Genomic DNA, 13,390 nt, shown 5'->3' with positions numbered 1-13,390 from the left:
AACTTGAATTTAAACAGAGATAGCAAGGATTTTATTTTTAGCATCATTTGGTAAGGAGAAAATGTTGATGCAGCTACCAACACAAGTCCAAACAATATGCAAAATAAAAAAGAAAACATACAGCTAGACTTCATCCTTAAAGGGACACTATACAGGTGGTCCTCGTTTTGCGATGGCTCGCACTTACGACCAGCTCTCTCACAGACTGGTAAGTGCAAGCCGTTGTGTGAATTAGAGGGATTCCCTGATCTACTGCGTTCTTTTATGTTCGGGGATATTTCCCCGAACACAGACGAATGCATCAGAACAGGGAATCCTTCTAATCTATGTTTGGGGAAATTTCCACGAGCATAGATTAGAGGGATTCCCTGCTCTGGTGCATTCGTCTATGTTCAGGAAAATTTCCCCTGAACATAGAAGAACGCAGCAGAGCACGGAATCCCTTCACTCCACACTTACCGACCAATACGTTTTACGACCAGGTCGTAGGAACGGAACCCGGTCGGTAAGTGAGGAGTGTCTATAGTCACCAGAGCAACTACAGCCTAATGTAGTTGTTCTGATGAGTATAATCAGTCCCTTCAAGTATACATTGCCTTTTCAGAGAAACAGAAGTGTTTACATTACAGCCTAGGGACACCTCCACTGGCCACTCCTCCACAGTATGCAGCACGGACGTTCATGGTCTCCACGCCCTGCATGGAGGCACTGAACGCTCCCCATAGAGATGCAGCGGTTTAATGCATCTCTGTGAGGAAATGCTGATTGGTCAGGGTGGTGTTTGGCTCCGCTCCCCACCTCCTTGTCTGAGATCATCAGAATTGACAATCTCAGTCAATCCAATACTTTCCTATGGAAAAGCATTGTGATTGGCTGAGCTCATCCATTCTGATGTCAGCCAAGGAGGCGAATCAGGTATGGGGCCCAGACACGAGGAGCCCCGTGTGGTGATGCAAAAGGTGAGTAAATCACCTTTCCAACCAGATATAGAAGGAGGCTGACCACCTAACCGGTGGTTTAGAACTGTAGTGTCAGGAATACATGTGTGTGTTCCTGACACTATAGCGCCCCTTTAAGATAAGAATGTGTATGAAGAAGCGGCAAGAACTAGACATAATTTGAAATATAAGCACTACATCTAACCTCAATATCTAATTAACCATGTGTTGACTTGGACCATTAGAAAGGTACATTTCTTGTCCCCTCACTTTGCCAGCTGTCACTTCTGACAAACCTATTCTCCTATCCTACAGTAAGGAACTCCACCATTGCGGGAATAAATAAAACAAAGAACTGGAAGATGTACATTAAACTAATGAAGATAAACCAGGTATAATAATCATGATCCACATCAAGAGGTATATAAAGTTTGTTGTTTTGTGGGGTTTTCTTTGTTTAGTTTTTTTTTTTTTTTTCTTTTTTTTTTAAGTATAGGATATTTATTTCCCCTGCTGCGATTAATAGAGAATGAATAGCAACATATCAATGAGTAGGCAGGGACCGAATGGTGCCATTAAACTATTTAAAGGCTTAATGGAAAAGTGAATGTCAGACAGATAAATCAGCCACAAAACTATTTATGCCTTCTATTACGCCGACATAATTCGATTAATGAATTAACATCCAGTGCCATGCAAATTAATGTTTTATGGCCTTGCGAAAACATAAAATCCAACTCAGATTGTTTGAGGCGGTGTTCATTTCAGTTTAGATTTTTTATTTTATTTTTAAAGCAGGTCAGTTTCTGGGTAATTATTCAGCTTTTTCCTTTCCTTTTTTATGAACGCATCCATACACGTACTCAGGCTCAGAATTTCTTCTTCAGAACTTTCCTTTTTATTAGGAGCATCGGTTTTTCACTGTATTGATTTACAAGTATTAGCCAGGTTCTAGATATAAATACTAAAATTGCTACCTTTTAAAAGAAAAACAAGCAACAAAAACAACAACAAAGTGAACCAACCATTCCCTCTCCCCTCCAAAAAATATATGTAAGGAGTGCTGAATTAACCCTTCCTGTGTCATCAGAAGAGGAATGCTCTAAAATCATCACTGGCGCTCAGCAGGTTAATCAAAATGCCTTTGCGAGTTCAGCAGTAGGATTTATTTTATAAATAAATAGCATTTTTCTCCAGAAAATGCTTCTGTTTGGATATATTCTGTTGATGGAGCAGAATCCAGGATTTGATTACTGGCCAATCAGCCAGCATCTAACATGCTGCACTGCAATATACAGAGTGTGTGGACCACAATCGAGCAAAGAAAATGTAAAAAGCAAAAAAATATATTAAATAAAAGGACAAAACACGCTATATCGTTCAGCTTGTTTATTCCTTAGATGAAGGAAGGAAAACGATTGATTTGCACTCAGCAATTTTAAAGTTCAATACGAGATCTTGGAAGAAAGGTATTTTCTTCATATGAATACAAGTACAGCAATGTTTGATGTCTTACATCATTATGCTGTTATGTATTTGGTTTCTTCTCCCTTTTTCTTTGTTTTGAACAAATCTATGGGATACTTATCGCTCAGTTAAGCGACCAACTTTATTTACAATAGATGCCAATCTTTGGGTGAGAGACCAACCTTGGTAACCTGGGGTAACCTGGTTCCGCAAAGAAAATGGACAAAAAAAAATAAAAACAATCCACAACAACCTGCGCGTAACATTTTTCAACTTTGTAAAATGCACAGAGTCACAAGAAGCAAAACTTGGATATCCGTGTAAAAGTAGTGACGTTCGAGGTTACTATCACACCACTGATTATTGAAGCTACAAAAGGTCATAATCTATAGTCTACGCTGCACGTACCATAGAATCAAAGGAGTGATCGTTTATTTAATTAATAGTTTTAAAAACTATTTTTTATTGCTTTTTTTATTGCTTAATTTTTTTTTTATTGCTTTTAATAAATAAATATAAAATTGACAATCTCTAACTATTTAAAGGAGAATGTTAATGTTGTGTGAAGCTGTATGAGGTGTGGGATGTTATCCTTTACTTTTAGACACTTTATTCTTAAAGGAACACCATAGGGCCAGGAACACAGACATGTATTCCTGACTATATAGATTTAACACGGTGATGCCCAAGATCTCATGATGCTAAGCAGATGCTTTGTGTTTGCTACGAACACACTTCTAAGATTAACATTTCTGATACAGTTAAGGAACTGCAGAAAAGTATTTTTTTTAACAAACAAAAGCAGCCTGCCGCCTATGATTATTACATCTTATTAAACTTTGTTCTGCTTCACTGCAATACACCCCTAGGGTATCGCCAAAATACTGGCGGCTCTTACTTGCCTGCACCTCTAGAGTCCACAATAGATTTGAGAGCCGCATCTTGCCGTCACGGACACATTTTATACATCTAGAAACATTAGACTGTAATTATATTGTGCTTCTCTCTATCCTCATACGGCCAAAGTGTATTAAGAGGATAAAAAATAAAGAAAATATATGTAAGTGAATAGAAATAAAATTGCTTTTAAAAATCAACGCTTCCCGCGTTTTTTTTTTCTTTTCTAAAACAGGGTTTATTGCAACGATTACAATGTACAAGCGATAAGAAATTGAATTAATTTGCCAACTCGCAATTTGCGACTATGTTCCCCTGATAACCTTCACAGGATTTAACCCATTGGAGATAATTACACTAGATTACATAACCACACATTCTAAACAAAAAAAAAAAAAAAAGAAATCAATGTTCTAATCAATGTGAAAGCATTGTAAAGCATGACCTCAGAGGAAAGGGGCCCCCTTTATGGTATAAAGCTTTTTACACAAGATGGCATGGGTTAAGTGATGAGAATAACACAGCAATGACGATATGATCATCCAAAGAGACTTCTAGTAAGAAGAGGGTTTAGCTAAGGATTTCTGCTCATTATTTAACATTTACCATTCAGGGTACATCACAGATATTTAGCATACTCTTTGATACAAATCATAAAGACATAAGAAGTAGGTACAGTAACATGGAAGGATATTGGAAGAAGTTGCAGTTCTCACTGTAAGGGAGCAAGTGATCAGGTCAGACTGGGTAGATATACAAGTAAGATTTTACTTTATCTAGGGAGGGGTGGGGGTGGGGGCGGGGGTGGGGCTGGGGGGGTGGGGGTGGGGGGGGGCAGGGGGCTCGGTTTTGTTTTTAAATCTACATAGTCAGGAATACATGTCTGTGTTCCTGGCCCTATAGTGTTCCTTTAAGAATAAAGTGTCTAAAAGTAAAGACGAGTCGTTGGCAGGAAAGAGGCTGAAGAAATACCGTGCTGAATATGTGCATTCTATATGTATATATTTAAAGCATACACCATGCAAAGCCCAAAAGGAGATTGCGGATTGGACTTAAGCACGTATAGGAGTTTGTTATAAGAGAATTTATAACTTTACACAGCGGACGTAACCGGAAGTAATCGTTACACGTGACCGGCAGTGATTCTGAATAGATGCGTGGCCATCTTGTGAAGGTCAAATACACGGCCGCAGAATGAATAAGGACATCCTCCATATTGAGTGTGGCGAAATCGTCCCGGAATCTCCATATATGGACATGGGGATGGGTTTGTTTTTAAATTTTTACATATGTATCGTGTTTAATGGATTGTGTATGGTATATGAGACATTATGGCTCATACCTTATGCTATGCTATATGCACCTGAGGAAGACCCATTTTATAGGGTCAAAACGCGTTGTGCTTGTTTTTACTACTTTTTTGTTCTAATAAAAGCTATAAAGTTACTACTTTCGATTTGGTTCCTGAATTACCACGACAGAGGAAATCCAATACCTTCTGGGGAACCTGCATCTGATTGATGTAACTGCGATTACAGCTTAGAGCCGACTCATAAGGGCTCTAACTATTGTGAGTGTTCCAAGTTATTGTAACCTTTTATCTCTGTGCATACATACTGTCCTACGATGGCATTTTATGTTTACAACATCTAGGTCCGTTTACAACAATACCAAAAGAACCAGCCGCCATAGTGTGCGCAATCATCCTATCCTTGTATACAAAATGAGTTGAGGTGATGAGAACAGATTTCCAAAATATAGGACGACAGCTTTTTTTTTTCTTTAATAAATATTTCTGTCGGCAGAATTGGAGATTTAAAAAAATATATATATATATTTCTACTATTTTGGTCTATATTTTACAGATCACAAGACTTTGTAAGTAGCTGTTGTGTATTTACTTCCACCTTTGGGGCATCAGCATAGAGAAGGTTGTTTCCTTTTTTTTTTTTTTAAAGCGTAAACATGGTCTCTTTTACAAAGGGCTCTTTTTCAATCTTATCACAACTTTTTACCAGCTTGTTGTTTTTCATAGTTACATAGGGTGAAAACATGTGTACATCAAGTTCAGCCTTTCCATTTGTGGTTGATCCAAAAGAAGGCAAAAAAAAAAAAAAAAACAGTTTGAAGGACTTTCAATTTAGCAAAAAAATAGGAAAAAAATCCTGCTTGACCCCAGAACGGCAGTCAGGTTTTATCCTTGGATAAAGAAGCTGTTCCAATTTTAAAAAAAATATATACATCCCTGAATATTTTTGTAATATGTTTTTGTGAGGATGCATCCAATTGCTGAACAAACCTCTGTACAGATTCTGATAAAACCACATCCTTATTGTTCTTACTGTAAAAAACAAAAAAAAAAAAAAAAAACCCTTTCCTTTGCCTTAGACTACATCGTCTTTCTTCCAGTCTAAACACGGGACCTTGTGCTTTATGTTTAGTCCAGTTTGTGAATATATTTCCAGACAATGTTTTACCCCTCTTAGTCACTGCTAATTGCTGACATTGCACATTGTTTTCTATAACAATTCCCAAATCCTTCTTGTGTGTAGTTATCCCTAATTCACTACATTTAAGGTATAATTTGCTTGTGCATTCTGCCATTTGAGAGCCCGGGCCCCTAATCTATCTAAATCCCTCTGCAGCAAAGTAATATCACATTGTATTACTTTACAGTTTTATGCCATCTGCAAATACTGAAACATGAATGCCAATGCCTATTTCAAGATCATTTATAAATATGTTAAACAGAAGGGGTCCAAGAACAGAACCCTGAGGACCACCACTTACCACTTCTGTCCAGCTTGAAAATCTACCATTAATGACAACACTCTGTACCCTATCTTTAAGCCAATGTTCTACCCAAGGACAAGACCAATTTCTTTGAGTTTGAAGACTAACCTATTGTGTGGAACAGTATCAAACGCCTTGGCAAAATCCACGTTGATCACATCCACTGCAACTTACTTCATCATAGAATGCAATTAAGCTAGTTTGACATGACCCATGTTCCATAAAACCATGCTGATTTTTGCTGATAAATGTTCTTCTCAATGAATTCCTGAATATTTTCGCCAAGTACTTACCTCAACTCTTGGCAAGCAGCAGCTATATACCAACAGTAAAATTTCACAATTAGTCAGAGTGTTACTGGCTGCAGTTACTGAAGGCCAGTTGGTAAGTCAAGACCGGTAGCTCCCATTATTCTCTGTGTGAACCAATAACTTCTAGAGACTGGTTTGTCATTGAAAACAATTGCGTACAATAATTTTCTATGGCAAGAGAATCATTGGTCATCGTGGCAAGTGCCACACATGTACACAAATTCCCCAAAGCTCTTCTATGAGAGGCAATGGATAAGACCACCATCCATCCAGGTGGCGCACTTTGGGAATCTCTAGGTCGGAGTGAAGGTAATATATATGTATGTATATATATTTATATTTTAAAGTACACACTATATTTACTCTCTATACTGCATCGGTTAGGTCTGCAGTTGAAAAGTTGAAAACTCCTGACAGATAAAGATTCCTCTGAGAATCTGGATTATTGCTACATAGAATATTTTACCATGGGCTTTAAGAGTATCTGGGTCACCTCCTTCAGCCAACAACTAGGTCATGGTGTAAATATACAGTCTGTATGGAGAAGCATTTGCATCTGGTTAGCAGTAATATTTTTATTGTGACAAAGAATTTTCGAAATAAGCAAAGCCAGAAATGCTTTAAATAAGAAATGTGCACTGTAACAATGTTCCTCACCTTTATACTCCCACCAATGAGATCAGGGGGCTCCTCATCTGTTTCCAAGGCAACGTTGACAGAGGCAAAAGGTCTGCTCGCCATTTGCTGCATCTCTCGGATCAGTTGCTAAAAAGAAAAAAAAAAAAGTATATATAAGATTTCCTTGTATTTTTTTAAGTTACTCTGTATTGGGAAAAAAGTAAAACTAAAAGATTGCAGTCCCAACTTTAAAATCAAAGTGTGTAATGAGGCAAAAAAATAAGTTATTTTGTTTCCAGAGTATTTGATACCTGCTTTGAATCAATATTCCCTCTATTTCTAGCATTAACCATTGCATTAAATGGAAGAGAAGAATGATTATTGATCACGCATAAAGAATCGGCACAGCGAAAACCTTTGAGGGTTTTCTTATTTACTTATATTAGCTTCAAATATCAATATTAAAAACACAAAACAAGAAAGTTACAGGAGAATACTGTACAAGTTAAACTAAAATAAATAATTCAGCTGATGCACAATAAGTAAATAGAGCTATAAATTGCAGCATAAACAATACACTAAAAGTTTAATGCCACGGTTACTTTACTGTGGCATAGTTTATTAGTCAATGCAAAAAGCTCTAGAAGCAGAGAGAAAACGAAGGAACTTCATCAAACTACATGTAGGAAATTATGCCATGGCACGGAGCTGTCAAACCCCAGTACTAGATTTTCACAAACACTTTTGAGACTTTATATTACACTGACCCTATTCAGGAACTGCAAGTTCCCAGGGGAATAGGGCCCTCAACTCCACCAGTATTTGTTAGGCACATTTTGTACTTGCTCCTTAGATGTATTGTGTATTGTACATTTTTACTTATACCAATTGTACCCATTGACAGAGCTGTAGAGTGTCTTCACATTTTAAAAAGTATAACAATAATAATAACTACATCACAAATGTAGGAACCCAGAACAAGTGTAAGATGCTTTCCCTCGCCCATATTAGTCACCTATCCCCCGTCCTTTTCAACTCTGCATCTTGTCCCACTTAAACTCCTTCTGTGCTAATCTTTGATTAATTCCCCTCTCCCTTGGCCCTGCTGTGTGTTGTGTTCTCTCCCCCTACTCTTTTTGCCACGTCTCTTATCTGCAATGACTATACTTTTGTCCCGTTACTAGTTTCAACTTGTCCTTCTCAGATGTCCTCAGATCCCCATAAACTCACGGTTTTACTCTAGTAATACAAAGAGTGATATCACTGGACAATGTATAAAATACTGTGGATGTAAAATGTAAACATGGCTTTCAAATGGCAATGCACACAAGGGGATATTAATTTAAACTGAGCTCAGCAAATACTGTATAAAATGGCTGCTATATCTGAACTTGCAATAGTAGCTCTGAGCCTTGACGACTACATTAAGGAGCTAGACCTAGCAAAAAATGACAAGATGGCAGTAAAAGATGAACGGGGCTGTGCACGTGAAGTGAGGCTATCATTCCATTCTATAATAGTTACATGAATCAAACAGCCTGCTGAGTTCCTATTACTCTGGATTACTCACAAGTGCAATACAGAAAACATTATTACATGGCAATTAAAACATAAAGAGTAAGCACTGGACGGATATAACACAGGACAAAAAATAACAATGTCACAAGCCTTACTACAGAAGTGAACATGTACAAAAATTGTAGATTTTTTATTCTCTTCTCCCCCCCTCCCCCTTTTTTTTATTTTAAATACGGTAAGTATGCAGAATTAGGACAAAGCTCAATGTGATTAACCTTTAAATTTTCATTATAACACTAGGTGATAAAACGTCTCACACAAAGTTTGTGGCTGTGCATACAACTTATTAAAATGTGTCATGCATTACAGAGGTACAAAAAACAAAACAAAAAAAAAAAAACTTTGCTCAAAATTTATTTAGGATATACTTTGAAAACAAAAAAATAAAAAATATACAAATATTTCATTTGATTTTTTTTTGTTTTCTGCTCTACCACCGGGATGCGGGGGATAACGCAGCATGGCTGCATTCTTTGCTGCAGGCTGAATACATATATAAACCTTTACTAAAATATGCAAAGATTGGAAGAACACTCACCAGGAAAGATCCAAACAAAGGAATAAGCCGGTGAATAGTTAAACCGAATAAAACAAATATGAAAAAGTAGACTGTCAATACATAGGATTAAAAATAAACCACAAATGAGGTTCGTCCAGCAGAGATTTTCTGACAAATGCTTCTTAAAATCGAAATGTACAGAATATGGAGAGAGATAATGAAGATAAAGTAAAAGGAACGCCTGGCATGGCAGAACAATGCTAGCAAGAGCAATGTCTGTTTTCAGGGGTATTTTTCGAAGGTTTTCTAGCAGTCTTGTTATAGTGCCATGTAAGTGGTAACGTGGACTGGACCAGTGAGGACAGTTGCCACATTGGAGCAAGACATACAGACCATGCATGGAGAACGTGTTAAAAAACATGTTAGCCCAAAAAAGTATCTGTATCTATCTAAAGTCACAAGGTAGGTTTACACAGCTTACAATTTAATAAGAATATGTGGGGTTGCTTAAACTTAAATAAAAAATGAACAAAAATTGAACAGAGTCAGATTAAGCTTCTGCTATTGGTCTGGAGCACCAAACACATTGGAGTTAAATTGTTTAATCAATAACAGAGGGACATAGTCAAATAATATAAAGACCCATGATTTTCTCCTTATTATGGGCAGCAAGATTTAGTGCCTGTTGCACTAGTGAAAGTCATGAATGTGAAATAACGAGAAGTGTTTTCTTATAAGCTGATCGGATTCTCCCACGTGAAACAGATCAGAGGATGCCCAATTGTCTGAACCAGAGTTGCAAACCACTCTTCTCAACGACACAGGGCAAGTAAACCTCGGGGGACAAATATACATGAAGCTAACGTTTACCATAAATATAAACCCACAATCAAGACTGAATGAGAACATTAAAAGAGAGAGTATAGATAAGTCCCTATATCCACAGGGGAAACCTTGCGCAAGTAGGACATGGAAGATGGAAGATCTGGCGGATATGAAGGATTGGTGTAATGACACCTACACTGAATCATTATACCAAGTCATCCTTGATAGTAGAGAAGCTGCATTATTTAAATTTAGAAAAGGGGACCAATTGAGTGAACTCTCTGACAGCATAAATATGATGTATAAATATATTTAAAAATTGGATTTGACCTTGATAGGAGATACCATTGCAGAGAAGAGTACATTGAAAGAGGCCCAACAAACATGGAAGGCGCCAGAAACCAAGAGAACACCATCCATCCCACCTTAAAACAAACCAAATAAAAATTAAAAAACAATCAAACAGATTCAACAGATTACCTGGAAACTTCTCAAATTATTTTTGGGAATGGGAATAGGAAGGTGCTGTTTCAAGGCAATGGCACCCACCTAAATATAGTTTCCACTGCTAGAAAGACAGGGCTTCCAATATGTGAGCCAGAAAGGTCAGGAGAGCAGGAGGTGGTATATCACTTTCTCCTACCTAGAAGAGCAGCTTTTTTTTTTTTTTTTCCACAATTCAGAGTCTCATCTAAAACACATCAAGTTCTTAATTAAATTTCACTGGGAATGCAGAGGGAATTTTCAATTTCAGCAGGTTTTGTTTTAACTGCTATTTCAAGAAATGAAAAGGGTCCCATGTCACGGTTAAGAGATAGACCGTTTCATGGTGCCTCTGTCCCCCATCTGCTCTGGGGGAAAAAAAACGTTTTAGAGACAGAAAATTTAAAATGTAATATTGTAAGATGAAGAGTAATACATAAAAGTTAATGCTGTGGTATAACAAAAAAGGTCTCATTCTCCACGTTGAGTTTTGCCATTTACTAGTTTACTACATAATCTATTTAACTATTTAAACCATTCCCAGAAAAGCCAGTTAGAACATAAAATTCATGAGCAGCAGAGAAGATCAAGATTGGCTTTTCATCCCAAAAGGTTTAAAGACCTTAAATTAAAAAGGTTTTAATTGGAACTGGTAACAGAATCCTCCTTATCTTTTGAACATGCATAAAACAAACGTATAGAGCCATTTCCATCTCAGCATTTTACATGTAGACTGGGTACTGCAAACATTGACGTATGGTTACCGTGGCAAGCAGATCGCAATCATAGCAGCAGGTATAGACTGGATCCATTTGTCGTTAATTAAGTTATACAGCTGTATTGAGTTAAACATAATATGGTCTGATGTCCAAGTCTACATGTTTGATTCTTTGGGATTACTATAAGTACCGAAAGGCACCATACATTGAAAGTACAGCATCCCTGTTTCAAGATAATTCACTATTTTGGGCATACAAGGAGTACAAACATGGATATATGTATAAAAAGCAATTCTAAAATATGAGATATTGCTATGAGCAGCTTCTGAACACTGCTCTACTTTTACACAGCTGCCTCTCTGTTTTAATACATTTTGATTTGACATTTTCTATATCGCCAAGAAGCCCTTTTTGAGATACTATATTTTGAACCTGGAGTGCATTATATTCAATCTGACCCTTACACAAAGGATAAATTGAATGTCCCCAGTAATCAAAGTATGGAAAACAAAGATTGAATGGATGCAGGGATCAGCAAAAGAAAGCTACACACAAAAAGATTGTAACACTTGAATAAAACAAAACTCAAAAATGCTATTATCCACACATGGAAATCATTTTTAAAAACAACACACACACACACACACACACACACTTTGTCACAAAACATATTTCCGAACCCTTTTAACTAGAGAAGCTCACATTTCAAGACATCAACGAGAATCCCAGAGTCTTGGTATAAGAGAAAGTAAATATTAAAATATCATTTGCGGAAACAGTTCACTATTTAGTCATATTTACCCTTGTTCTGTTGAGCACAAGGAAATATTCACCGTTAGCTGGGGGCACACCATCCCCAACGCAGCACATAGCCGATGAGACTTTGGCACTGTGCTCTACTAGAGACTATTAATCTCCTCCAAACAGTGCATTGAATTACATTTCAGACAAAAACAAGCATACAGATCAGTTTAATTGACCTCTGAAAACAAGGTGCCCCACGATATGTCTACCGTGTGCCCCTAAAAACGGGCTCTACAATCATGCAATGCAGCTAACTACCACCATCTATAAATGTGTTACTGGGATTTTAGTTTAACGATTTTCACATTTTGGGGCCCTGTGCAGTCTATCCTTTAATTAGGTAAAGGGTTAGCATAACGTTTTTATCTACATTTGTTTTAATGTTTTTATGTCCACCCCCTTAAAAAAAAAAACAAAAAAAAAAACACACAACTAAAACTTACTAAATAGATGAAAACATACTTGGGCAGGATAATGAAATGTATGATCATATACTGTAACTAAATCCCCATTAATTTTGCAGTTTAGGGGTTTTTAAACTTTTTTTTTTTTTTAAATAAAATAACATTCGGTGAGCATGCGCACACACAAAGTGTCAATGTTGAAACCAGAGAGGCCGAAAGGGCAGGGAACACTGAATTTCAGGTGCGCTGCCTGCAAGGGAGAAGCTTATTACATCTGTTTCTAAAAGCAGAAGTGGTCATGTTGGCTGGCCTAACCCTTTTGAAGGGGTGATGGATGCATATACAGTCATTTTAACAAAAGCTAAAAGGTAAGAAAATGTTTTTCTATATTTCCTTTAAAGAGAAAGAAGAAACTCCAGTGTTAATAATTGTGACATATAAACAGAAGAGCCAATGGTAAAGGCCACTTTGAGAGTTGATTGCAGGCTGCTGGTCCAGTAATTACGCCCTACAGCAAGCATACAAATGTTTAATGACTGCTCCAAATACAGGGTCATCGTGTTCCTAGCACAATCTCACCACAATGCCAGCAAAAAGCAATAACAACGGAGGTTTAAATTCACAGCAATTTATTTCAATCGTTTATAATTAAGAGCCCTGGAAATGTGTGACCAAAAATAAGGTAAAAAAAACAAACTGAATAAAAGTCAAACAAATTCTAGAATTCCAAGAACCCTAACAATTTATATAACTTGCATTTGTTATAATTTAAGGACATCCTTGGCCCCTTTCTGTTCATGGCACATAGTGTATTATAAGTATAGCAATTTGTGAAATCACTGTTCCTACAATCCTACAATCCCATATGCTTTATCTGGGAGAAAAGAAAAGGTGGCGCTAAAATTCAATATAAGGTGAGGAATAAAATCAACCCAGTGAAGCTCAAAATCACCAAAGTGTTATGTCACTAAAAAACACTTACATAGAAAAGGAAAACGGAGGTATGGTGATCGTGCACACAGTGCTAAATATTTATCTTGGTATCGTTGTAGAT

General features: G+C 37.0%; 1 protein-coding gene across 2 annotated transcripts in view; it reads right to left on the bottom strand.

Annotated features, from left to right (window-relative positions):
• The window catches only part of ATRN (attractin), a 178,922-nt gene that overhangs the window by 3,699 nt on the left and 161,833 nt on the right, over positions 1 to 13,390 (bottom strand). For both annotated transcript variants that reach the window (XM_063457594.1, XM_063457595.1), the window contains exon 27: positions 7,064 to 7,171. In XM_063457594.1, coding sequence (XP_063313664.1) covers positions 7,064 to 7,171 — 108 coding nt within the window. The remainder of the gene's footprint in view (positions 1 to 7,063; positions 7,172 to 13,390) is intronic.

Source organism: Pelobates fuscus, chromosome 6 (genome assembly GCF_036172605.1).
Source record: "Pelobates fuscus isolate aPelFus1 chromosome 6, aPelFus1.pri, whole genome shotgun sequence".
Lineage (NCBI taxonomy): Eukaryota > Metazoa > Chordata > Amphibia > Anura > Pelobatidae > Pelobates > Pelobates fuscus.
The sequence above is the reverse complement of the archived record's forward strand: the minus strand, read 5'-3'. Positions and strand labels throughout refer to the sequence as shown.